Source organism: Abramis brama, assembly GCF_963993115.1.
Source record: "Abramis brama genome assembly, chromosome: 14".
Taxonomy (NCBI): domain Eukaryota; kingdom Metazoa; phylum Chordata; class Actinopteri; order Cypriniformes; family Leuciscidae; genus Abramis; species Abramis brama.
Genome location: NC_139976.1, coordinates 21,536,297 through 21,563,479, shown reverse-complemented (window position 1 = coordinate 21,563,479; position 27,183 = coordinate 21,536,297). Strand labels below are relative to the sequence as shown.

Genomic DNA, 27,183 nt, shown 5'->3' with positions numbered 1-27,183 from the left:
AATAAAATAAAAAAGAATTCAAAAAACCAATGAAACATTTTAGAGCTAAATGAGTAAGTGTACTAGAAAAGGGATCTAAGTCCTTGGGACCCAACTGCATTTGTTCACATTTTCTTAATTTTTCAGCCTTCTGAATCTCATGGTCATACTAATTTCGTTTTCAAGGAAAGATTTTTTTCTCCCTTAAAATAGATGTTTAAATATCTGTAAATTAAAAAAATTGAAGAACACAAAAAATAGAGTATCTGCAAAATACTCATTAAAACAACAAAAAGATCATTTAGCATATATACTGTTCCAGGCATGTAAATAAAAGGTTTTTTTTTGTTTTGTTTTTTTGGTTTCAGGGTTTTAAATAGAATTTTAAAAATGCATGCAAGTACATTTTACATTTGGTTGCTGGTTGAAAAAAAAAAGAAAAAAAAAAAGTAGCGTCTCCTTTTTCAACATTATATTATTATTGGTTTGTCCACATAAAGGGGAGTGTCAAGGGAATTCTCAGAAATGTATATGATTTTTTTATAATTTAAAGACTAATCTAAAGAAAATATAACGGCAACATAAAGAAATAAAATTAGAACTAAAACGTGAAATAATTTAATCGACAATATATTTGGGCAAAACACCATTAACGGGTTTCCACTGTTTACAACATACTGTCTTGTCATGCATTAACACACTGAAGCATATGCGCCATTAAATATGAATGTGAAACGCTGCATGTTTGCTCTGTTTCTGAATGAAAGGCGCTTTCAAACATTCAACAATTACGGTAAATTAACAAAACACCCGAAACTAGCCGAGATGTGATTGTGACGTCATGGTAAAAACTTGTTTTTACATAACATGAAAAGCATTGCAAGCTATTCTTTAAGTCAATTTAATCGTACAAACGACTAACATTACTGTAGACTGACCAAATATGTGGGTCCGCACGAAAGATTTTAATACAATATTCTGTCAGAAAAACATTACCTTCAGATGGCATAGGCTGAGAGGGTTTTAGCTACCATAGAGATGCTGTTTACACCAAGACAGTGAAACTATTTGACTTGTAAAACGGAAATGAAACATCGATTCAGCTCGACTGAGAGTTGAGTCCTGGCCCTTTACTTTTGGGGGTTTTGAGTAATAACTCGTTCTCGGCTCTCAGTCTCTCCACCTCAATCTCCAGCTCCCGCACGCGCTGAGCGCCAGTGCCGTCAGCAGGGGACTCGGGATTTCTCCGGACGTGGCGAAGCCAGTTGTTCTCCTCCTCTAACCGCGACATGCACTTCTCCAGCTCCAGGTATTCCCTAACCAGTTCTTGTTTGGACATATTTTGGAGAGTCTCGACGTGGTACCTCTCATAGGTCTCAGAGAAGTCTCTCTGCAAAAACTCCCCGCCTGCGTGCCCGGGTCTGCCCATTCCGTCGCTCCCTTCGCCACCGCCGCCGCCGGCCCCTTCCTCCTCGTCTTCCTCTTCGGCCTCGAAATTCTCATCCTCACTGGCCGTGTCATCGGAGCGGATAGCACCGGTTTTTCGGCCGACAAGCTCCGTGTTGAGGTCAGGTTCTTCTCGGTCGTGTTCCTCCATCAGGAACTGGGTGGTGTTGTATGGGGCGACTGGGAGACCTTTGGCGAACATTTCGGCACGCACCCGCGACGCCCGCGCAGTCTCGCGTTCATCCAGCTCTTTCTTTTCCTCCCAGGTTAATTTGAAGTAAGGCTTCCAGCGGCGCTTTTTTTTGGAGGGTCGCCGTCTGTGTTTCTTCTTGCCCTGGCGGCCATCTGACAGCCCCTCTGTGTTTAGACTCGTGCAATCGGAGTCTCTCTTATTACTTGTTTTGTCCACAGGAAACCCGTCGTCACTTGCTGCGTCGCCAGCCTTGGGCTCCGGATCGCTCCTATCCCGGCCGCGGCACATAGGATGTACATCTCCAGACACCAGACCCGGACAGATCTCCAGTTGATTTCTTTGCACTTGTTTCGAGGGGACGACACTTGTCAGACCATCTCTCTGCCGCCCTCTGCTGTCATCCTCCGGTACAGTTTCTTCTTTAATAAGCTCCATAACTGTACACTCCCACCTGAAGCAGATACAAGTTTGTGATCAGTGAGATGAGGGAAACCCTCCTTTGTTAAACTGAGATATATTGAAATCAACTTCATAAACATTGAAAACAACCCACCAAAACACTGGGGACAAAAGGGAAATGTTTACTCAAAAAGTGAACGATTTTTAACATACATAATAAACAGCATTAACAAACTCGCATAAGTAAAATTTGAGGTACCTTACCGTTCAACTCAAATCTCGTATTTGAGTTATTATGCTACCTAAGACTGTTAATGTTAACTCTTTTCGTTCCCTCTGCCTCTACTATTGACTTGGTTTCTCGACGGGTACGAGAACATTTCCCTCCAATGCAAACTCCAATTCGCTTCTGCTACGGGGAACTGTGGGGCTTGTGAATTTATTACCTCCCCCACGTAAAGGCGCATGCGGCCAGTCCTCCAGTTTTTTTCCTGCTTTGTGGGACTTGAAGTCCCGCTAGGCATTGACACATACATTATCTCTGACTCAAAAAATTCATTACCCACAATTCAACAACTGTTTTCGGTCCTGAGCAGGTTACGCCCACTCGCAATTTTCATTGGATAAAAAGTTTTTTGTGCACTCGCTGAACCATAGAAGCATTCTGATTGGTGGAATTTGTTGTCAATCAAAAAGAAAGCTGTCCCGGCCACTCTAGTGGACTCTACCAAGCGTGTCCGAAGCGGGTAGAAACATCCGCCTCATTCTACGACACATTCAACTTTCACCGATTTACAAAGACATAATACTACAAAGTGTGTTGATGCCATTTTGTATGTATAAAGCACACAATGATAGTGTATTCCACCGCGTTTGTTTATTTTGCATCTCTACCTTGACAATTAAACCCACACCCTGCGCCCTTGTGAGGATTGATCACCCCTCACGCATAAAGTAGTTCTTTTAACAGCAGTATCTCACAATTCAATGTGAAGAGTAACGATTGTGTTCACGGTGATGACGAACTTGCAATTTATAACGACTAAAGTTTTTTTTCCCTTGTTCAAGTGAAATGTCACAACACAACATATAAAACGTCGTGGCGTTGTTACGTGTATTGATCTCTAACGATGAAGCGATTGTTTAGCAATATGTTCGCTAGCCAGCTAGCTGGGTAATGGAGTCTAGATTAATATGAATAAGATAGCACAAGCAAACTGGTAAAAAAAAAAGACTAAAACCTCTCTACTTAGTTCGAACATGCATTTCATATATATACACTTAAATATTTAGAATTCCCTGTCTCTGCCAGACATAACAGTTGGATTTAGCTACAAGCTAGCTGGCAAAGCTTACTAGTATATTGAAGAGCATATTAGATGTACACTTTCACGATATTGCCTAAGAAGTAACTTAGTTTTAGAAGACACCAATGCATTGTCTCTTAACATATGGAAATGCGTAGGTTTAAGAAATTAAACCCCATTGTTGCCTCGCTCGCTCACAAATTAATTTGTGCTAGGGAAGTTAGCAAGCTGTCTACCTTGTTTAAAAAACCAAACCAAAACAGATCAGTTTGATATCATTTTTACGTTTTTAAAAAAACCGTTTCAGTCAAAAGAGAGTAAAAGCAAACTCCAAACACATCAGTATTGCTAAGAAATGGTCGTCATATTTCACACAGAAGGCATTTGTTTTAAGGACGCAAACCACAGAACGAATGGAAGAATCCCGATATTTGCTATAATTGCACGGAGACAATGGGGCTGTACGTGAATTTGACCTAGATGACGGCATCTAACATAAAACGATGTTAGTTCCTAAAGAACTTAATTTAGTTTGAATCTACTCACCTGTATATTACTAAATGCATCTAGTAGGCTACCCATTGAAACTCAACTGAGTTGCAGCTACAGAAAAGATAACAACCCAGCAAATATAGGTTCTGTCGAAATTTAACATTTAATTGAAATGAAAAATGGACGATCATTATATTATACACAATGCAACTGTTTTTTTTGTTGTTTTTTTTTGCATTTATTTGTATCCTCTCATTGTAAAACAAATAAAAATCTGGTTTATGGTCAGAAGATATTGTATTGCTGGTCCTTTTATCATCAGAGTGACAGCTTCTGAATCTGTGCATGTTATCTTCCCCATGCAAAGGCCACTGTCTGCATTCTGCAAGTATGATCAGCAGGTCTGTACTCCTTTGTGGTGCAGAAGGCATTTACATTTTCAACCATCAACATAGACATACTAATTAACATGACTTATTTTCAAAATACCAGAGAACGGATATCATTATTGACAAAGTCTCTGCACACAGCTACATTTAACCAGCATTACATGGAACACATAATGAACATTTAATAACATAATCAGCTCCTGGACTCCAGAACTGCACTCATCTTGTTCATACAAGATTAAATGATCACATTTCAGAGATATGAGGTTAGAACATTTCCTCTCTACACCTGACGCTAACAAACAAGTGCTATACTTTGTTATACACCAGGTCACAATTATGATCATTCTTTAGCTTGACTGTTACTTTCATTTCTACTCAGTACAGTAAATTTATATGCACACATGAATCCTTCTCTTCTTCCGTCTCAACAAAAACATTAAGCCCTGAGTCACAAAAGGCCACACCAACAACAGCAGCAATGTGCGTCCAGAGAAGTCAAATGGCCACCATTTCTCCTGTCAGCAAAACAGAAATTAAAATATTGAAGAATTTTCTTTTCCACATGTATTTGATCAAAATACATACTGTATGATTGAGAAGCAGTGACAAGCATTAATTCGAGACTGATGCTCAAGTCTGTCAGAAGTTTTACCTCATCCTCTGCAGCTGTGAATTGTAAATGGGATCTCCACTGTGAATTTTGAGCCTTAAAATAAATATACAATGCAGATAAAATAAAAACAAAGATACATGTCAAATCATGGAGTTAATTTTTATTCATTCACCCAAAAAAAACACAAAAAAACTTAAGCACAAAACTAGTGGTAAAACTAAAAGATTAATGCAGAAAATACTTTTCAGAACAAATAAAAAAAAATGTATCATGACATTTAAATCATGACATTTAAAGTAGCACAACATATATGACAGCAGTTATGATGAATACTTATGGTGATCAACATTTTTTATATTTAAGCCATTTTTAAATTCTTAAAATTTTGATTTTCAAATTCATATAAACTAAACGAAATCATGCAGCATCCTGTCTCTATTCTTTGACTGCTCAATTTTGACAAATATAGCATGCACATTTTTGGTTTTTATTTTATTCAGCTTTCTTACATTTGCAGTTGCAAGACCTTCAACTACCTCTAGTCGCTCCATGACACTCTGCATGGCCTCTCTGAGTTGCTGTAAGGCAAGAATGATCTGCTGCTGCACCTGACCGTCCTGTAGCCCGTAAGGCCCACCTTTAGAATCGTCTCCGCCCCCTCGCCCTGAACCAGCCCCTGAGGAGAGCCGCTCCGGCCATCTGGCAATGCGGTGAGACATATAACCTGGAACAAAAACATGTGCATACATAATGTTTTTTTGTTTAGCTTTTTATCTTCAACATGCTTTCAATATTGGGGACAACATCCAAACTTTCATCTGCACTAATAATGTGGTCAAAATAATTTGAGTGAATTCTGCTTCAGACCTTGAGCACCAAATCAGCATATTAGACTGATTTCTGAAGGATCATGAGACATTGAAGACTAGAGTTAAGGCTTCTGAAAATACAGCTTTGTAAACACAGGAATACATTTCATTTATACAATTTTAATTGTAATAATATTTCACAGCATTACTGTTTTTACTGTATTTTAATCAAATAAACTGAGCCTTGGTGCATTTAATTTTTTTTAACAAATCTTACTGACCAAACTTTTGAACAGTAGTTAGTGTGGGGATCTGGTGTTTGGATATTTTAAACACAATTTACAAAATTTACCTGAAATATTGTTATATGGGGTCACTTATAATAGAGACCTGAGGAACCCAGAGACGACTGGGGTTGTGGTTTATAATGTTGAATTAAAAATCCAGATTAATCTCACCAGAAGGACCCCTCCTGTCCTGCTGCATTTCCTGTCTTTCTGTGGTCCTCCTCCTCATGGGAGGACCATGCCTATCTTCTGCCCCCTCACCACCATGTCCAACACCCATCTGAGAGAGAGGGCTGTAATGATGCTCCTGGATTTTAGAGGTCTCAGTCTGTGCATGCCCATTCTGGAAACTGGAATTACCACCTGTCATTGCAGCAAGCTGTAATGGCATAAAAAGTGTACAATACGTAGGACATATATCATCACATACATTTTTAATTCAATTTAATCAAATTTCAGACCCTTATAGTGTCCAGCTGTTCCAATGAGTCACAGAAGACTTCACTCTCTGAGTCACTAGTTGGCCCCTGACCCTCAGACAGAAGTGGCTCTACACACATATACAGCGATGAAAGAGAAGAAATTCAGCACACACAATCTTAGCATAATTTATTACATATGCAACTGTCAATGTTTGAAAAGCAACTGTGGTCAGACATGTCCGGATAGTGATCAAGACTGGTGCATTTCAGCCATAGTAGGCTCCAATATCATATAATATAAAGTAAAAAAGTAAAATTGCAAGTATTTGTTTGTACAAGCCTTTTGTTTCTGAAAAAGATTGTTTTGGTGGACTCCAAAATGTTCTGGATAGACATCCAACATTTATAGATAACCATTCCACTACCTGTGCTCTTAGGTTGAAGTTCATTGTCAGGGACCGTCTCTGTGTCCTCCAGTTGAAGAGCCGGCTCTTGAGTTGCCCTCTCCACATCATGTTCAGCCAAACTATCAATTGTTTCTTTGGTATTTACATCTTTTGAAATGAACACCGAAATCATAGGTTTATCACACAGAACTCATAGTATTTTACAAAAATAATAATAATTCACACCTGATCTGAGAGATAAAACTGCCTCTGGAGGTCTAGGCATATCATGAATGACATGATAGAGAGGTTCAAAATAGTGGAGAAAGGATGCAGTCTTCTCATTGATTTGCATGTTGTCTATTACCTGTTAGTGATAGATATATATATATATATATATATATATATATATATGCATGTTATCTACAGCGACATGATTTAGAGAACATTTTCCAATACTTTCTTTTCCCTGAAGTTGCTTTATGGATTTATGAGGTTTCAATGAAGCTCTCACACCTCTTGTGCAACTTTCTTCATTTCATCCACATATGCAGCCATGGCACTCTCTCGACTCATGTCTCCCAGCTGATTCCAAGCATCCCTGACACAAGACCAGGAAAACATTGTGTTAAAGTTTTTAAACGGTTCTCATCACATGTACTTTAATTAGGCACATTATGGAACTTGATGTTCAAAATTGGTTAAAACTTTACCATTTGTAACGGCCTATAGGGTCCCAGAATCCAGGGCGTGGTGCTGTACATGGGCCACTGACTGCCTGTTTGTACAGGCCATAAAACCGCAGCATCACTTCATAAGAGGGTCTGTAGGAACCTGTACAAGTGCAATTTAAATTCACCATAGGTGTCACATGCTGCTACAAATTATGTGAATCAGTGTGATGTGGTGGACTCATATTTATAACTTACAGAAATGTTTGCAATTACAAGCAGTGCAAGTTTTACATCTTCTACAATAAGATGATGTCATGTTGAATGACATAATCACTGTTATGTACAATAATGTCATTTTTGTCAATGGTGAGCAAAGCTACCATTTTTGGGCAGGGTTTGAATGACGTCGACAGCCGTCTGAAAGCGTCTTTGACAGTCCTCAGTCTCTGACATTGCAAGAGCTGGCATATCATACGGTCTCTATCTTCCCCACACTCCTGCTGTCGCATGTGCATTAACTGGACAACCTGTAAATTATATTGGTGACAAATGTGTCATTCTGCCATTCTAAACAATGATCAGATATCAAGTTTCGGAAGAAATTGTGCTCTCGGATTACTTGGACAACACTTTAGAAAGGTTATGAAATTAACAGCCCCTAATTTAATTAATATAATTATTTTTAGTCGTCCCGATTACTTAGATTTTCTGCCCTCTTTGATTTCAGGTTATTAGCCAGGAGGTCAAGCAGAGTTAGCTAGGTTCAACTCACCTGCCCTGTACTGCTGCTGCCATAACACCCGAACACTAACTGTAATACAAACAATATTAACGACCGGTCACGTTGGAAACAGAGTTTATAAAAGCGGTGCACGCTTTCCTTGTACAATCAGTTTGAGGACTGTATGCTTCTGTTCTCTAATAAATGGATCGTTCAACTTTTGGAATTTCGACCAGGAGTTCACTTCCTGGTTCTGTCACGTAATGGAGTATTCACGGTGATGATTGGTCTCTGTCCCAAAACGAGAGCCAATGTCAGCAAGAGATGTTCGCGGATTTACAGCACACAGGAGCCTTGCTAAATTCGCAAAAATAAATAAAGAGAGAGAGAGAGAGAGAGAGAGAGAGAGAGAGAACAATGGATTTGACAAAAATCCGATTTAAAATTAACGTGTGAAATTAAGATATTTATTGAATGTGTTTGACAATTAATTACATGTTTATTTGAACTAAATGTAAGAATGTTTATAGCAAACAGAAAAAAATTGTGTATAGTTTTGTGAAAAATTCAACATCTTTCAATTGCGTTTCTCACTAGGTTTAGCTTTCACAACGTATTTTCTATAAAATTGTTTGGATTTAAATAAAATATCTAATGTACACCAATCATGTAAAAGAAGAAAAAAAAAAAAGAAGAAAAAAAAAAAAAACACTACAAACGTTAAACTTGTATCGTACCTTACGCTTGAAATAGCAATTCAGCTTTGATTGATTCAGTTGGTTGTTTTTAAATGTTTTTAAATGTGACATCGCTAGAGGGAGACATTTTATTAATCCGGATCTCAGCACAGGATCGTCTGCTCAAAGCTGTCTATGGTAAGAAGTCATCATGTAGCCTAGTCCAGCCATCATAAACCCGTTTGCTGTATATTTTCGGTGGGTTTGATTTTTGCGTTTTAATTTGAAGATACAGTCGCTGTATTTTTCCATGTCTGTGTCTAATCTCATTTGAAAGAGCTGCGATTCAAAATCGCCATTCATTAAGAAGATAATACATTTGAGGTTACCGTTTTAGAGTATAGATTGGACACTATAATCTTTATCGGACACCTTAATATGTGGTTTATGTGCTTTAAGGGGTAACAGTTTCTGTCTTTATATTTATGTAGGTTAGAATTTGTGTATCGTAGACTTGTAAAATAACAGCCGGAGCCAATGAAATGTAATGTCATACGGCACAGCAGCTTTTTAACATTCATGAGCTCATCACACAGGGGCAGTGTTTACACTGTTTAGTTAGAGCTATATAATTACTGAACACTAACTAGACAACCATCGTTTATTTATCCACATCATAAACCCTCTAGCTTAAGACGCAAGAGGACCTATACTGCGTCATGTTGAGAAAGGAGAAGAATGGAGCGGGGACGTCCCAACTTAAACCAGACGATCCCCTGAAAAAATTGGGTAAGTCATTACATTATTAGGCTATTATTATTATTATTATTATTATTATTACTAGTGCAGTGCCCGTGCAAAATCAGTTTTTGTTTGTGTTTTTAGTAATTATTGGTTTGGTGTGTTTGAGTGCTCATTGTTACAATTACACAGCAAAAGTTCAGTGACATTTGTATTTGTGCATGGTAGAAAGCAAATACTGATACTGACATAATGACATACAATAAATAGGGAAAATTGAACTACATGGTTGCAAAACAATTTATAATGGTGATATTAGGACATGTATTTGGGTATCTGTGTACAGGTATCAGGAGTTTAGATTAGATTAGATTAGATTAGATTAGATTAGATTAGATTAGATTTACATTAGTTTCAATTTGTGTCATTGTGCAGATTACAATTATAGAGACAATGAAAGGCAGTTAGCGTCTAACCAGAAGTGCAAAAATGCAGAAAAGTGCAATGTGCACAGTATAGACAGGTAGTGCAGTATAAACAGTATATGACATATAGTGCAGTGTAGACAGTATACAGTTGATGAATGGTATGGTGTACAGTAAGGATATGGGGATTTGCCGTCACTATCGGTAAGAGGAGAGTTAACCTTGTTTAAGCCTGCATAGCCTACATGAGCTATCCTGTTGAATAGGCAGGGCAACTATTGAACATAGCATATTCAACATCATATAGTTACAGGCTAACTTCAGCACGCATGACACAGTAATAACTTAGCATTGAGACCAGGCTATGCTTGAGCAAACAGTATGTGAATAGGCTACTACAAATGATGGCTGTGAAAGAGACTGTGAACGCACTGAATAGGCAGAGGTGGGTAGAGTATCCAAAAACTGTACTCAAGTAAAAGTACAAGTACTTATAGAAATATTTACTCAAAGTAAAAGTAATAATCTTAATAGTTACTTGAGTAAGAGTAAAAAGTATCCAATGAAAAAACTACTCAAGTAGAGTAAGTAAGTTACTTGTTACTTCGGATCATATATAGGCTATATATATAAAACATGATATTATTTAGATGTTTTATTTAGAAATTTAAATGTATTTTTAATTTAGACTATTAATATCATAATTAGATAGGCTATCTTTGCAACAAAAACAGAAGAGACAAGCATTATTTCTGCCATCTGTAGCCCGAAAATCATTGCCTGTCCTTTGGTTTGTATAATAGTAACTTATACAACTACATTTGGATTATTAGACAATGTCAAAATAAAGTGACTCTGCAGAGTTTTGCATTACTGCACACACATTACTGCACACACATTACCGCGGGATGGCGGGTGTTCATTTCATAAACTGTGGACAATGGTAGCTTATTTAATGTATAAATTAATGTATATGTCCAAAAAACAGGTAATGTCATACTTTGTAGTAGTGCTATCGTGGCGTAATAATCTGTTTGGTTGTAAAATGTATTACCTGAATGAAATTAAATCGAATGTATCGTCCAATCATTCATTCACAGACAGCATACGAAGATGTTCAACTAATAAAGATCCTCATCGCTGGCAAAAATATGATGCATGTGCAGATTTGCTTTCACTTGACTGTACTGTAGGTCCACGGCTATTTCATCTAACGCTCTTGATGTTCTTAAATCTTCCTGTTACGACTCCGAGTCGAGTGTGAATTGAAAGCGCTTCAGACGATTCAGTGCGTGCAGGAAACTGAACAGATCATTCAAACTGATTCGCGAACCGATTTAGACAGATCTGCCAACTTGTTTGAGTCTTTGAACAGAATCGACTCAAAAGAGTGATCGTCGAGGAACGTCGCCCAACGTAACGAAGTAAAAGTACAGTTTTTTAATTAGAAATGTACTCGATATGTTTAGTTGGTGAATAGCATAGGCTACTATTACACAGTAGCGATAACGTTAAGCGCACCAGAATAAAATATAATATTCAGAAGTAAACAGTGTAGCTGACTTACAGATTCAGTTAACATCCACAAATGAATAAGCGCGACGATTCAGGGAGCAGGCTACACAGTGAACTCTGAAAAAAGGCTACTTAAGCTCCGCTGCTTTCTTCGACCCTCTCCGTCTCTGGTCCTGCGCTGTGCTCACTCAGTGTGCAGTGTGAGAGGGGGAGTGGCCAGCGGCTAGAGCGGCAAAAGCCAATGTGTGCTTCTTTTACCAATATATTTAACGATATCTTTTGCATTTCAAAATCCAAACAACGTCAAACTTGGCACTGCACTTACTCGTGCACGTAGTAAAACACCTGTAAAGTTTGAAATCCATCGGACTTATGATTCGAGAGATATGCGAATAACAGACACAAACACAGACAGACAGAAAGACATTCCTGTAATTTATAGATAGAATATTATTTAGGTTTCATTTATGTATAGCCTATTTGTATACATGTCATTTTACTTAATATCTGTCGCAGTTTATCTGTCAGTTAGATGCGCGTGAAAGTTGTATTTGTTACTATAACAAACCTGCGTGTTCTCTTTCAGAACCATCACTGGCCGGTGAAAAAAACAGAGTAGGCCTACATAAAAGCTTTTTATTTAAAATGAAGATAAGTTAAAGACCCACTCGTCATGTTATAAAATGTCCGGTATAAATAGCCTAAATATTATGAATAATGCAATGAAATTTCAATAACCAGTGAACGAGCCAGAGAAAGAGAACAAACAGCATTTTTTTTCCTTTTTGAAATATAACTTATACTATTCAAGAAAATAAACATTATTTTTGCCTTCACTCACATTAGGTGTTATTAATATTCCACACAGTTTTGTTTAGAACAGCTTTGTTTCATAGGAACCTAAGACTGATTTGAGTGCCACAATCATCAGTCTTATAATAAACTCCTGCAGGGGTCCAGGACGATGACGATGTGAAGACAATGTTGCAGGGCTCCTCAATGATGAAGGTGCGTTCTCCACGCTGGAAGAGGAAGCGCATGCTAAAGCTGTTGAACGATGGAGTCACCGTCTGGTGTGAATCCAACAAGGTCACCAACAAAGCCAAAACTCAACAGTCCTGTGAGTTTTCATGCTCAGCATATAGTGTTTATATGTATTGGATTAGAATATCATTTTTTTCATAGAGTGAAAATGTTCAAAATAAGATTTTCATGAAGAAGCAAGTGTGTATAAATGATGTTCTGTATTCTGTGGTGTGGAAATGTTTGTGCCCCTCCCGGTGAATACACCTCCTAATTATGGCTGCCCAAACAGGCAGGATCCAGGTTTACTGGCCACAGCACTGACAGTCATTACAGGGCTGGCCTATTTGTAGATCAGACGGGGGGGTTTCTAAGCTTCACTACACTCTAATTACAGTCTGTGACTATGTGGGAAGAGTGCAGCCCTTCACTTTATGGTTTGCTCCATATAGTACATGAATTATTATCATTGCCCTGGCAACTATGCACGTCTTAAATTAGAATTATGGTCTATAATTGCTTTTAGTTGGAAACATCATGTTTTGTGTGATGTGGCTGAGACATGTGCGTTTGCACCCACTTGTACACTAACTCGTGTGTGTGTGTGCCTGTAGGAATGGAAAAAAAAAGGTTATCTCAATTGTTTCTTCTAGACAACATTTGCTTAAATAATTCCACATACGGGTCAATGACATGGTGTGTCAATTCTGGTGTCCAAAGCATATTCATAATATTAAAAATGTTTACATTTTTAAATGCACTTCATTAAGTGACTCAACTTCCCCCTCTTCAATTACTCATGTGAGAATTTATTATAAATAATTAATCTTTAAGGAACTATTGAGCTCAAAAGTCCCAAAATGCCATTCCGGGTAACTGTCCCGGCTTAAAATATAAAATATCTAAAAATATAAAAATACGACAAAAAAGTAAAAAAAAAATATAAATAAAAGTATTTAAAATCTACTTGGGCATAATTGTATTGATGTTTTCAACGATACCTACAAATATAGTGATAATACTAAGCTTATTTAAATTTTCATGACAGAAAGACTTTTGTCTCCAAATTGTGATTTCTCTAATGTCAGTCCTGGTTAACAGACATCAATGACCATTTTATACCATAATGCATTTTGGTATGTCATGTGACATAATATTGTATCAAAAAGAAGACCCTGAAGGAGCACCAGAACATGTGCAAAGGTCAGGAAGCGTCTCTTAAAATGATATTTTGACCTTTTCGGTCAATGGTGCACTTTGTAGCAATATCATGTGTCCTTTTGGATTACACTAATAAAACATTTATAATGTTTTTATATTAAAAAAACGATCTATTTGATCTAAAAGATTACCTTAAGTGATGATAGCTAAGTTGTAGTTTTCCATATGTGGTTAAGTTAGTGCCTGATTATAAAGAAAAAATATTTGTTTTGTCATTCCTGGATAACAACATGTCATTCTTGGATGACAAAAAACCTCTGTTAGCCAGGACATGTCATCCGTTATCCAGAATGACATATGCACAACAATCTAGTTTTTAATTAACATTTGTAAACTTTTAGGCATAGTTATTATAGTTATATTATTAACATTATTTACATAATTGTATGCTTTTTGCCATATTTTTGCTGTCATTCATCTTGATTTCATATGATTCAATGTATGAATCAATATGATACACATGGGTCATTATCATTGAATTGAATTTTGTAATGTTAATGGTCAAATCATGAATAATGTAATCATATTTATTAATATATCAACATTTTATTAAAGCTTTAGTATAGCTTCTGATGTTTTAAGGTCAATTCTGTCCTTCCAGATGCCTCTGTCTAATAAAGAGAGGCAGAGACGGTTCAGAGCCAGGATAAACGCAGATGCAGAAGCTAGGGCTGAGTAACTTGGAAAAAAGAGAGCAAGGTATTATAGTGATGACTCAGTGGAATGATAATGTATCAGTAACAAGCAAATTTGAAATATTAATCGAAATAGGTTCACACTCCTATAAACATTCCTATAAACTAAACCCGTAATACGCATGTGCACGCCATCAGCGTTCTCACAGGTTCGCGTTTTTAAAGTTTGCGCAGAGAGAACTTAAGGGTTTTCTGTTAGAACGGTGTTGTGTTAGCGGCCCCTAAGTTAATAACTAATGATCTTTGCGATGGAACTGAATCAATCAAAACTAACTTTAGCTGGACAATAACTTTATTCTAGAGCTGAAGTAAAGCCAAAACAATCTCTGTTACTGTAAGTTCCTATTATCACTGTAAAGCTGCTTTGAAACAATCTATATTGTTAAAAGCGCTATATAAATGAAGGTGACTTGACTTAACTCATTTGCAATAAGCCTAAGGGCCCTATCTTGCACCCAGCGCAATTGACTTTGTACACCGACACATGTATCATTCCTATTTCTCACCCGACGCACAGTGGACTTTTCCCTCCACAGACACACAGACATTCTCACCTTATAAAAAAAAAAAAGAAAAGAAAAAAATAGCTGATCCAATGCTGAGCTAGTGAATGTCTGAACTAGTTGATGCACAAAATCAGTACCCAAGGTTGACTGGCAAAAAAGTATTTTATGTATTTTGAAAATACAAAAAATACTCATCTTAAATTTATTTAAATACAAATTATATTTGATTTTTTCCAAAGGCTTTAAAATACAAAATAGTATTTTGTATTTCAAATACGTATTTTAAATACATGTATCTGAAATACTGCCCATCCCTGATCAGGGCGTCCCCGAATCTTTCTCCGGTGTCGCAGCGGCGGTGTGAACGTACAGTTATAAAAGTTACTTGCCCACAAAGTTACTTGCGTTTCGTGTTTGATGCTTGCGTTTCAGATCATTAAAATAGGACCCTAAATGTTTTAGCTGTATAATGTGTTGGACTTTACCCTTGGCCATTGTTTATTAAGCATTATAATTTTACAGATTTACTGTAAATTTTACAGATTTTTAAATCATTAAAAACTTGTCAGTGTCTCTTTCTTAGTTTCAAGTTTGAGTTTTGGAAAGAAAAATGATACTGAGGATGGTTTTATGGTAATCCTGAAAAATATTGCAGAATGTCCTTCCGTCTAACAGTATGTCATTCCGGCTAACAATGACACAGGCAATTAATTTAACTCATATTTGTGTGTTAGATTACACAATTCAGTTTTTTGTTGAGTTGATGATAAAACAAGTCTTATTGACTTTTTTGGAAAACATTTTTAAAAAATTTCCAGCTTTTTTTTATTATTTGGTTCTGAATTTTGAGTTATCAGCAGCCAAAAATGAGCCCATGTCTATATGAAATCCCAAATTGATTATATTAATTGTGATTAAAATGTAGTTTTCTGAGCACTAATTGTTTGTTGAGCTCCAATTATGGAGATCAGTACATTTGTATATGCCAACAATGGTAGAAATGTAATTAATTTAAAATTTCATTACGTTACCCAGGAATGACATTTTCATGGGGAAAAAGATCTGATTCACCAAAAAAATGGTTAATTACATTCTTGAAATGTGTTCATATCATTGCATTACATACACAACACTCTAATAAGTATAGAAAGTCCTAAAATTAGAATTTTTTGCCAGGTATTTTATTTATTTATTTCACATTTTAAATCCTTATCCGTCAACACTGTTCAGTAGTTTGGTGTTGGTTAGATTTTTTTAATGTTTTTGAAAGAAATCTCTTATGCTCACCAAGGCTGCATTTATTTGATAAAAAATACAGTAAAAACAGTAATATTGTGAAATATTATTACAATTTCAAAGTAACTGTTTACTATTTAAATATATATTTAAAATGTAATTTATTCCTGTGATGGCAAATCATTTACAGGAGTCATTACTCCAACCAAGATATTATCGTATCAAGAAGTCAGAGATTTCAATACAAACTCCAATATTTCTCATCAGATTATTTCAATATCAAATCATCTGAGCTACCCTCATTCGTTTTATAGTTTTATAATCTTACTGTACGTCAGCTGTTGATTTCTCCTTAAGAATTTTAGGAGCAACATCTCAAAGTTAATATTTGAATAAAACATAAACATCCTCTGAACGATGAATGAGCATCTTCTGAGCAATAAATGTTTGCTAATAAACTACAATTATTTTGTTGTTGTTGTTGCAGGTGCCTTTGTCTAAAAAAAAGGAATGTGTATCAGCTCTTATTTTAATGTCTGCAGCTTGTGTGCTATTTACTTCTCAGAAAATGGTTCTTAATCACATTTTAATTCTTTGTTTTGGCACCACAATGCAGAGATAAAAGGAGATGATTTACCAAGCTCTTTCTGTCTGCACCCAGTAATAATAAATATCTGAAAATCTCTATTAACACAGGCTGTGTAAGGTGTGCTCTTTATAAATTAGTATGAAAATCACTTTTATGCATACACTCTCAGAAAAAAGGTACAAAAGCTGTCACTGGGGTGGTACCTTTTCAAAAGGTACACTTTTTTTTCTTTTAGGTACCAATTTGTACACTTTAGGTACTAGTACCTTAAGCTACCAATGTGCACTCTTTAGGTACAAAGGTGTACCTTTTGTAAAGGTACCACCCCAGTGACAGCTTTTGTACCTTTTTTCTGAGAGTGTAACATTTAGGTTTAGTCTCTCAGCAAATTAATTTCTATTAAAAGTGATTTAAACAGTTGACAGGACACAAATATGGAGACTTTTTTGGAGTCAATACTCTATGTTTTAGGCCACTGTTGTCTACCTTCTGCACACTTTTAAAACATTTTCTAAATGTATAAGATGTTTTGGTATTTGGTCTACTGACTATTGACTCTATACACAGGAAAAGCAAAGTTGTCTGTGTGTTGGCTTAATCATTGTTTGTTTTCTTATTGTTGTGCCCCTGTCAATATTAGCAGTATTATTTTAAATGTTTGGTTAAACTATGTCGGTTTTGTCAAAATAAAAATACCTCCTTTCCTCTCAGTCTCTGTCATGGAAGTGGAGTGCGTTTGGGAGGGATGTAAGTCTGAGATGTTGAGAAACCTGGCAACCTCGCTTCCAGAAGAGCAGTGTCTCACAATTTTGTTCAAAGGAGGGAGGAAGAGCTTGGATCTCCAGTGTGACACAAAAGAGGAAGCCCAGCACTGGGTCAGTGGCATTCGAACCCTCCAGGGCAGAGTCAACAACATGACCCAGAAAGAGAAACTCGACAAATATCCTTCAGCAGATAATCAGATTCAGTTGTACTCTACAGTCCCAGCTCATTAGTCCAGGTCATAATCAAATGACAAGTAAAAATACCTTACCGTTATTCATTACTGATTAAGTTACTCTAATCTTTTGCATCAGGCTAATGAACTAGAATTGTTGGTGTGTCTAGCATTTCTTTCATTCGGTGGGAAACAAGTGACTGCAAATTTATTTGAGAGAAAAATACATTTAAATTCCTCAATTTGATGCAGAATTGCAATTAAAAATGTAAGCAGGTAGAATTAAAATGAATTTAAATGCAAATAATTTACTTAAATGTAATTTGTGGAGCGCAAAATGGGTATGGGCTGGGAGGGTCTGTACACAGATTATGCATGTATGTTCCTGGTTGTCGATCATTCAGTGTTTGGAACATTTGAAATGAAAAATGGCTTGTGACAAGAACTATGTGTTATGAAAATTAGCAGTGATGAAGGAGCGTTAAAATAAGCGTGCTTGGGCTTGAAAATGAGAGGCGCAACAGAATTAAAAAGAACACATGGACTCCAGATGCATTTTTAAATGATTCTTATAACTTGACACAATGTTTAAAACATGTCACGAGACAATGAAGTGCCACGCTAGTTTTGAGTTTGTTTGCCAACTAAAGTAGACTTTATTTATGCACTAGACAGACTGTTGTGCTGCTTTTTTAACATCTCGCACATGAGTGCCACCTTTTTATACTTGTTATATGAAGTTAGACCTTTAAAAACACGCCTCTGTTCCTGCATTATTGTCCATTTCACTCCGCTGCTTCTTGTTTTTTTAAATATAAACACACGTTGTGAGTGAATAGTCACTAAGTACAATCTATTGAATATCTGATTTGAATATACTGAATACCTTTTATATCTCCCTCAGCCTAGTTTTCATGATAAACTAAATATGGGCACTGCCCTAACACATTTACACTGAATCAGCTCTCTTTGTTCAGTAGTCAGGGCACTGATCAGGGAGCCATTTTAACAGCTGTCTCTCTAAGGCCTACAGAAAGTAGGCCTCGCTGTATCCTGCGGTGGACATCCAACCCTGCCCACATCCAGGTGTGATGTCAGAAGCCACTCCCATGTCCAATAGGTAGAGTAGGTTTTAGGTGGGTTTCAGTATGTAGGTTCTAGATTAAAAGGTTTTTTAGGCGTACGGTTACAGTGACGGGTAGGTTTAGGGATCAGTGTTTGGTGTAGGCAGTCAGTACTGTGATTGACATAACCTATAAAATCTTAAGAATCAGCTACAGGGTGGAGTTTCCGCTGAACTGGTTTGGGAAAAATCAGGCCAATGAGAATGTTCCGTATTGGACATGGTCATGGTCGACATCACACTTGGATGTGGGCCAGGTTGGATGTCCACCACAGGATGCAGCGATATGCTTCTCTCTGCTTTGCATGTATGAGGTCCTGGGTTCAATCCCCAGCATCTCCAAGGATAGTGATCCTTAAATTATAAATTTAGTTGTGGCCTAATGGTTAGAGAGTTGGACTTGTAACCCAAAGGTCACAGGTCTTAGTCTCAGTACTGGCAGGAAATGTAGGTGGGGGGAGTGAATGAATAGTGCACTCTTCCACTTTCATTACTCACAATGAGGTTGCCTTGAGCAAGGCATCTAACGCTTAAAAAATGGCTGCCCACTGCTCACGGTGTGTGTGTTCAATACTCACTGCTGTGTGTGTGCGCACTTGGATGGGTGAAATGCAGAGCTCACATTCTGAGCATGAATTTATAATTAAGTTACAGCTGATATATTTAAGTGATATGTAACAAAGTATTTATCATACTATAGGCTATAAATAGACATTTAAAAAATGATGTCAGAAAAATATTAGTTCTGCCGTTGTTCATAAATACCAGTAGCGACCTTGTCATGTTGCTGGAAATAGAGTCATTGGTGTCCAAATGTGTATTGGTCCTTATCAGTGCCCGAATTTGTGAACACGATGTACTGATTCATAATCTAGGGAGCTGATTGAGACTTTGTCACTCAGTTTCTAAATGTAGGAAAACGTTTGAATTTTTAAGACAATAAACTGTATAATAGTAATATAATGCATTAAACTGATTACCCAATTTTAACCGGTTAATACCCTTGACCACTCTCACTTGGATCTATGGCTACCTGAAACAAGCTGATATGAACAAAGATGGAAAGATGTCATACAAGGAGGTCCAGATCCTTTTCAAGATGATCAACATAGACCTGAATGACGAATATGCTGCCAACCTCTTTAAGGTCAGCCTTTATTCCTCAGCAGCACTTGACCTGCTTTGAAATGCTTCAATTGGGAATATTTCAATTGGAAATACTTTATTTACAGAACAAATAAAGTACTGTAAAAGCTACACAGACAATAATGAACACTAAAGATGAAATGGATTTTAAGAACATGAAATTTTCTTAATGTCCTTATTTCATGTTCTTAAAATCCTTTACACTAATTAGAGTGGAAAAATTTAAATAAATGAATTTGCTTGATATGTTTATAAATATATAATCTGTGTATCAGAAGTGTGATAAATCAGAAGACGGACGGCTTGAACATGAGGAAATTGAGCTGTTTTGCCGTGAGTTGCTACGTCGGCCTGAGCTGGATGCAGTGTTTCAGCAGTACTCCGCTAATGGTTGTGTCTTGTCCACTGTGGATTTGCGAGAATTCCTGAAAGACCAGGGCGAGGACCACACACTTGTGCATGCTCAGAGCCTTATTCTCAACTATGAACTCAATGAATGGGGTATTTGCACACTTAATTTACAGTAATAATCAGTAATATTTTATTGCAATTTGCACTTTTTTCCAGGCATGTGATACTGAGCGTAGAGATGCATCTTTGTTCTGTCTTTTGCAGCCCAGAAGAACCAGTTTATGACGCCCAATGGTTTCACCATGTACATGCTGTCTAAGGAGAATGATGTGTATAACCCAGAGCACAATAGAGTCTACCAGGACATGAGCCGCCCACTCAGTCACTACTTTATCTCCTCCTCACACAACACTTACCTCACTAAAGATCAACTCATCAGTGAGAGCAGCGCTCACGCTTATATCAGGTAAAATGCTCAAATATATATAAAAAGACAGCACTGGCGCTTTTAGTAGATAACGTGTTCACATTTACATGCATACTGGACGAGATGACATTTTCAGTGAAATCTTTCACACAAACATATTTCACACATATGCTTTTTCTTGAGCAAATATTGTAAAAGTGTTTATGTTTGTTTGTGGCACAGAGCTCTAAGACAAGGCTGTCGCTGTGTGGAGCTGGACTGCTGGGATGGGGAAAAGGAACCAGTTATTTACCATGGGCACACCCTCACATCCAAAGTGCCATTTAGCGAGGTGGTGAAGGTCATTGCTGAATACGCTTTCAAGGTGAGCACAGGAAGTGACTCTTCATCTTCAGCTCACTGGGTGATGCATTTATTTTGGGTATATAATGCAAACAGTTATGTGGTTTGCGTTTGTACCTTAAAGGGCTCCTATGCTACTTTTTACAAGATGTAAAATAAGTATCTGATGTCCCCAGAGTGTGTATGTGAAGTTTTAGCTCAAAATACCCCACAGGTATTAAAGTGTGCACACTCCCTTTCATTACTGCCGTGACCAATATTGGTCCGGAGACTGTAAACAGTCTGGAGTGAAATGATTTGCGCAGACATAAACAAATTTAGGTATATTTTGCGGCGCATTTATTCAAAAATAAAACTACACCACTGTGTCCTCAGTGGCTCGGATGATGGGAGAAAATGAAGACTCTTATGTTCATTCTTACATCCAACAACAGAACACCGAGATTGCTTACAAGACATTGTCACTACAGCTGCTCGAACACGGAGAAAATGGTGGATAGTGTATAACTCGCTGAGGGCAGAAACTATGGTAATGTAGTTCTGTCAGTCAGCGGCCGTGGGCGGGGCCTGAGCAGTATGATGTCACACTGCTCAGAAAATCAAAACAGCATGTCTAATGAAACTTTGGTTTAATGGGGATTAAAAAAAAAGTGGGTGGATTTTTATCATTGTAGGGTAATTATGTTCACACACTGCCAACACACATTTATGTCCAAACACAATATAAAAGTGGATTTGCATAATAGGTGCCCTTTAAGACTTTAAAAATTGTATCAGTATTTTTTGTCTTTGTTTTATTGTAAATATCGTAACATCCTTAAAGCAAGATAAATTTCTAGCATCCCTCCACCAACCCAACTCCTCACTCTTAAAGGGGTCATATAATGGTACATGCACTTTTACAAGTTGATTGTACTGAAATGTGTGTTGGCAGTGCCTGTACACAACCATCATAAAATGATAAAAATCCATACAGTGGTTTTTTTTATTTTTTTTTATCTCCTTATATGTTTTCAAGCCGTTCGATCTTGTGACATCACAAGATCGGACGCCCCTCCCATGATTGTTGATTGACAGCAGCGTTTCAACACAGACCCGCCATCGCTCGTGAGCGAGCTGTCATCATAGTACGCGTGGTCATTGTTGATACGCTGGAGCAGAATGGCGTCTAAGCGATTGTGGTGTTCTGTTCTTGGGTGCAATAACGAACACAGCAGTCATTTTAATGTTCCTAAATCCGAACCGCTGAAGACGCAGTGGCTGAGTTTTGTTTTCGAAGGGAATATTCCCCACGATCAACGTCAATGCTTTCATGTTTGCGCGAATCATTTCACACACCAGACTGCTTTACAAACGAGGGTCAGTATAAAGCTGGTTTTGCTAAGAAGCTGCTCCTGAAAAAAGGATCGGTAGCAACTATTCGTGTTCCTGCTGCACCTCCTGAAGAAGTGAGTGTAACGTTTTATTAACCTTTATATTAATATTTATATTAATCTTTGCAAATCGCTAGCACGCTTCACGATGAATGCGGCTAAGGTTTACACTCAGGGTACATTACGGCATGTTTTCTATGTACGACGTTCTCAATGTAATTCATAATCCCATGTTTATAATGAACAACGCGTTATGGTTATTGTGTTATTACAAATGGTGTACACACAGAACAGAGGGGTGGGGTGAGCAAAGCTCATTATCATTTAAAGACACTGAAAACAGAGCTGTTTTTGACCAGGTAAAATGAGTGTTTTCTTACAATACTAATGAGAATTTTTAATTAAAGTATATTACAAACTTTTAATTTAGACCCTAAAGAATCATATTAGCTTGTACAAAAATGGCATTATATGACCCCTTTAAATATTTTCTATCCCAACTAGGGTTATGGGAGTACTCTTGGTTCGGGCCAAATTCCGAGCTTGGAGCCCTCCCCTCAGCAAATACAGTGAGGAAAATAAGTATTTGAACACCCTGCTATTTTGCAAGTTCTCCCACTTAGAAATCATGGAGGGGTCTGAAATTGTCATCGTAGGTGCATGTCCACTGTGAGAGACATAATCTAAAAAAAATTCCAGAAATCACAATGTATGATTTTTTAACTATTTATTTGTATGATACAGCTGCAAATAAGTATTTGAACACCTGAGAAAATCAATGTTAATATTTGGTACAGTAGCCTTTGTTTGCAATTACAGAGGTCAAACGTTTCCTGTAGTTTTTCACCAGGTTTGCACACACTGCAGGAGGGATTTTGGCCCACTCCTCCACACAGATCTTCTCTAGATCAGTCAGGTTTCTGGGCTGTCGCTGAGAAACACGGAGTTTGAGCTCCCTCCAAAGATTCTCTATTGGGTTTAGGTCTGGAGACTGGCTAGGCCATGCCAGAACCTTGATATGCTTCTTACAGAGCCACTCCTTGGTTATCCTGGCTGTGTGCTTCGGGTCATTGTCATGTTGGAAGACCCAGCCTCGACCCATCTTCAATGCTCTAACTGAGGGAAGGAGGTTGTTCCCCAAAATCTCGCAATACATGGCCCCGGTCATCCTCTCCTTAATACAGTGCAGTCCAGTCCGAGGGATATTGACAGTCATGTTTAGCTTCTTCCATTTTCTAATGATTGCTCTAATGAGGTGTACAATTTTGTCTCTAGTGTCTTTGGACAGCTCTTTGGTCTTGGCCATGTTAGTAGTTGGATTCTTACTGATTGTATGGGGTGGACAGGTGTCTTTATGCAGCTAACGACCTCAAACAGGTGCATCTAATTTAGGATAATAAATGGAGTGGAGGTGGACATTTTAAAGGCAGACTAACAGGTCTTTGAGGGTCAGAATTCTAGCTGATAGACAGGTGTTCAAATACTTATTTGCAGCTGTATCATACAAATAAATTGTTAAAAAATCATATATTGTGATTTCTGGATTTTTTTTTTTTAGATTATGTCTCTCACAGTGGACATGCACTTACGATGACAATTTCAGACCCCTCCATGATTTCCAAGTGGGAGAACTTGCAAAATAGCAGGGTGTTCAAATACTTATTTTCCTCACTGTATGTATACTTTTACTTTATCCGATTATATGTAAGGGTGAACTCGTGAAATGGTTTATTTTATATTTCTGATAAATGAGTAATGGCTTCACATATTTTTAAACGTGTTTTTAAACCGTACTTTTATTAGGCATAATGGGAATTAAAAAAGAAAGAAGAACGTCTTAGTTACTGATGTAACCCTCGTTCCCTGATGGTGGGTACGGAGACGTTATTATGTCGACAAATGCAGTCTCACTTGTGAGCCCCAATTACCTCTGAGTTTTAGAAAAACAACCAATTGACCGTCCGCAAAGACCCGCCCCTCCCTTTAGTTACTGTTGATATGTCCAACAAGCCATGCCGCTCTCACTCTACACCATGTTCTCACGCAGTGAAAAATACAACGCGGAGCAAAGAGGACACTGACAACGCGCTGACAGACAGGACAGAGCAGGTTACTTTTGATAAGAGTCTCAACATCAAATTTGTTAATTTTTTTAAAGAAATTTCAGCAATAAACACCGTTTTGTTGCTCTTTAATGTGTCGTGACAGATCACTGTAGAGCCTCAGTTAAAGCTGCTGTTCCATGCTCATCTCATCCTTCTAGTTAATTTATAGCATCAAATAAACATGAATGAACATCAGAAGGATTGTTTTTTCAACCGTGGAAAGATGTCAGTACACACCGTTTTTCAAGTTAAAATCCACCGACGTTAAAATACTAACTCTCCTGACTGCTTTGTCGGACAAAAATGGGCGGATGGCGCATTATGATTGGTCAGATCGGCTGTCAATCAAACTCCCTGCGAAGGGTGAATTGAATAATTGGCGAGTGGAATTTGCATGCCAAGGCCCTCCCCCATACATATGGATATATATGGCGACACACATCGGCCATTCAGCGGGGTGAAACCATACCGTGGAAGAATACACATATGAGATTACCAGAGGGGAGTCCCAACATATGGGGCATCTAGCCCAGTACAAGGGCTGACAGAACGGGCATATATCTCAAGTACTGGGCCTGGCGTCAGACACCTCCGCTGCACCTGACTGCCAGAGGATGTTTTGAGGAACTCAGTCCAGGGTTTGCCAACTGGGGATCTCACATGGAGAGCTTAGAAAGTGCTCGTATCCCCCGTTAGAGGGGAATGGCGCTGTAAGCGAGACACCGAGCCAGTCTTCCCGCGTTTTACCTGTGCGTACCCTACACACGGGATGAAACCGGTTCAACCCGGGAAATTGTTGAACCTTGCGAAGGTGTGAAGGTGCGAAGGGGTGCCTCGGACAGGAAGTAAAAAGAGCTGTCGTGAGAGCGCGTAGTCCGCACGATTGAGGTCGCCCGGAATGTGAATGGTGCGGAGCGACTTAAACCGCTGCTGACTATAGAGTTGTGACATTCGAGGTGAGCGTACCCGTCGTGGCGGTTGATGTACGCAACCATCGCAGTGTTGTCCGTGCGGACCAATACGTGCTTGCACTTTAGCAACGGCTGAAACTGGCGCAGAGTGAGTAGCACTGCCAGAAACTCTAGGCAATTGATATGCCAGTGCAGTTGAGGTCCCATCCAGGAGCCAGAGGCTGCATGCCCATTGCATACAGTACCCCAGCCCATCCTTGAGGCATCTGTTGTAACAACAACTTGCCTGGACACTTGGCGGAAGATTGGTGTGATTTGTGCCGCGGGACTCAGCCTGTGCTGTAGTGGTCTCATATGCATCAATTCAAGTGGCCTGACCGCAGCTGCAGATGCCATGTGCCACAGGAGCCTCTGAAATTGTTTCAGTGGAACCACTGTCTTCCCCCTGATTGTATTCAGGCAGTTCAGCACTGACTGTGTTGACTCGTTCGTGAGATGTGCCGTAATATTGACCGAGTCCAACTCCATACAGAGAAAAGAGATGCTCTGCACAGGGGAGAGCTTGCTCTTCTCCCAGTTAACCCGAAATCCCACATGGCTGAGTTGCCTGAGCACCAGGTCGCTGTGTTCGCACAACAGATCTTGAGAGTGAGCTAGAATGAGCCAGTCATCAAGATAGTTGAGAATGCGAATGCCCACTTCCCTTAGCAAGGGCAGCCTCCATGACTTCGGTAAATGCGGAGAGACAGGGACAGTCCAGAGGCGAGTACCTTGTACTGGTAGGCCCGACCCTCGAAGGCAAACCAAAGAAACGGTTTGTGTCGAGGCAGAATTGAGACATGGAAGTGCGCATCCTTCAGGTTGATTGCTGCGAACCAATCTTTGGGACGAACGCACGTGAGAATGCGTTTCTGCGTTAGCATCTTGAACGGGAACTTGTGAAGGGCCCACCGCCTTTCTTGGGTATGGTGAAGTAAGGGCTATAAAATGCCGACTTCATCTCGGCTGGAGGGACAGGCTCTATTGCATCCTTCGCCAGCAAGACCACAATCTCCGCATGCAGGGCGGGGCATATTTGCCTGCCACTGAGGTAAAGAGGACACCAATGTCTGGCAAACTTTGCCGAGTCTGATTGTCTGCATGAACCAGCGGAATGGGCTGGCTGGGCCCAGACTCCGACCGAGCAACACCAAGGTGACAACCGACGTACCCACGGAGGGGCAGCACTGGGGCCCAACCCGGGAAGCATAGCGTCCCGAAGTAGAGGCAGTGAGTGTGGTGTGACACTTACCTGGCTCCAAGGATCGTGAAAGGTGGTGGCTAAAGACACATGAGGAGGCAACGCATCCTCGAACCGCTACCTCTATAGGCTTGTGGCGAATGGGGGGTCGAGGCTGGGAATGAGGAAGCATAGCGTCGCTTACTGCCAGACTGAATGGCCGAGAGATTGAGGAAACTGCTCTTTTATTGACAATGTGGTAATCGGCAGGGGCTCTTTTAGGTGAATAGAAGAGTGATCAGTAAGAGAAACAGACAACCACTCGGTTCCGAAGCAAAAACCTGAATAAGTGGATGTGTGCCACCAGCTTTTATACCCATATGTACGGGGGAGTGGCTTGTCATGCAAATTCCACTCGCCAATTCGCCAAGGTGATTAGGGCTCCTAAGTGAGACCCCATTTGTCAGTCTACATAATGTGTTTAGCCTCTTTCCTTTGAAA

The 27,183-nt window shown here is 38.8% G+C and overlaps 3 protein-coding genes across 5 annotated transcripts in view; 1 reads left to right on the top strand and 2 right to left on the bottom strand.

The window, feature by feature from the left end:
- Positions 1-581: 581 nt before the first annotated feature.
- On the bottom strand, positions 582-2,433 carry hexim1 (HEXIM P-TEFb complex subunit 1). The gene is made up of 2 exons (XM_084134554.1): positions 2,282-2,433; positions 582-2,069 (listed from the first exon to the last, which is right to left on the bottom strand). The coding sequence occupies exon 2, from the start codon at positions 2,051-2,053 to the stop codon at positions 1,079-1,081; it is 975 nt and encodes a 324-aa protein (XP_083990680.1). The 5' UTR covers positions 2,054-2,069; positions 2,282-2,433; the 3' UTR covers positions 582-1,078.
- Positions 2,434-3,960: 1,527 nt separating this feature from the next.
- On the bottom strand, positions 3,961-8,433 carry acbd4 (acyl-CoA binding domain containing 4). 2 transcript variants are annotated; one of them, XM_084134552.1, is made up of 11 exons: positions 8,172-8,433; positions 7,780-7,926; positions 7,439-7,559; positions 7,242-7,326; positions 6,972-7,092; positions 6,765-6,893; positions 6,379-6,467; positions 6,089-6,296; positions 5,331-5,545; positions 4,861-4,914; positions 3,961-4,723 (listed from the first exon to the last, which is right to left on the bottom strand). In XM_084134552.1, the coding sequence occupies exons 2-11, from the start codon at positions 7,865-7,867 to the stop codon at positions 4,598-4,600; spliced, it is 1,236 nt and encodes a 411-aa protein (XP_083990678.1). In that variant the 5' UTR covers positions 7,868-7,926; positions 8,172-8,433; the 3' UTR covers positions 3,961-4,597. The 2 variants fall into 2 exon arrangements, with proteins under 2 accessions (XP_083990678.1, XP_083990679.1); XM_084134553.1 differs by having other exon boundaries at positions 5,358-5,545.
- Positions 8,434-8,821: 388 nt separating this feature from the next.
- Positions 8,822-27,183, top strand: part of plcd3b (phospholipase C, delta 3b) — a 174,765-nt gene continuing 156,403 nt past the window's right edge. The window contains exons 1-8 of one of the 2 annotated variants that reach the window (XM_084134388.1): positions 8,822-8,995; positions 9,487-9,586; positions 12,431-12,598; positions 17,460-17,688; positions 19,826-19,955; positions 20,230-20,455; positions 20,570-20,771; positions 20,955-21,096. In XM_084134388.1, the coding sequence (XP_083990514.1) occupies positions 8,993-8,995; positions 9,487-9,586; positions 12,431-12,598; positions 17,460-17,688; positions 19,826-19,955; positions 20,230-20,455; positions 20,570-20,771; positions 20,955-21,096 (1,200 nt within the window). In that variant the 5' untranslated portion in view covers positions 8,822-8,992. Of the gene's footprint in view, positions 9,056-9,486; positions 9,587-12,430; positions 12,599-17,459; positions 17,689-19,825; positions 19,956-20,229; positions 20,456-20,569; positions 20,772-20,954; positions 21,097-27,183 lie in introns of both variants that reach the window. The other variant, XM_084134389.1, reaches the window with a different exon arrangement.

Bases quoted from the DNA above. Each gene is read 5' to 3' on its own strand.
- hexim1 (XM_084134554.1), bottom strand. From the start codon at position 2,053: ATGGAGCTTATTAAAGAAGAAACTGTACCGGAGGATGACAGCAGAGGG.
- acbd4 (XM_084134552.1), bottom strand. From the start codon at position 7,867: ATGCCAGCTCTTGCAATGTCAGAGACTGAGGACTGTCAAAGACGCTTT. The intron at 6,468-6,764 runs GTAGTGGAATGG...ATATGTGTGTAG, and splicing joins ACTTCAACCTAAGAGCACAG to AGCCACTTCTGTCTGAGGGT. The intron at 4,915-5,330 runs GTAAGAAAGCTG...ATTTATTTTAAG, and splicing joins AAGGTCTTGCAACTGCAAAT to GCTCAAAATTCACAGTGGAG.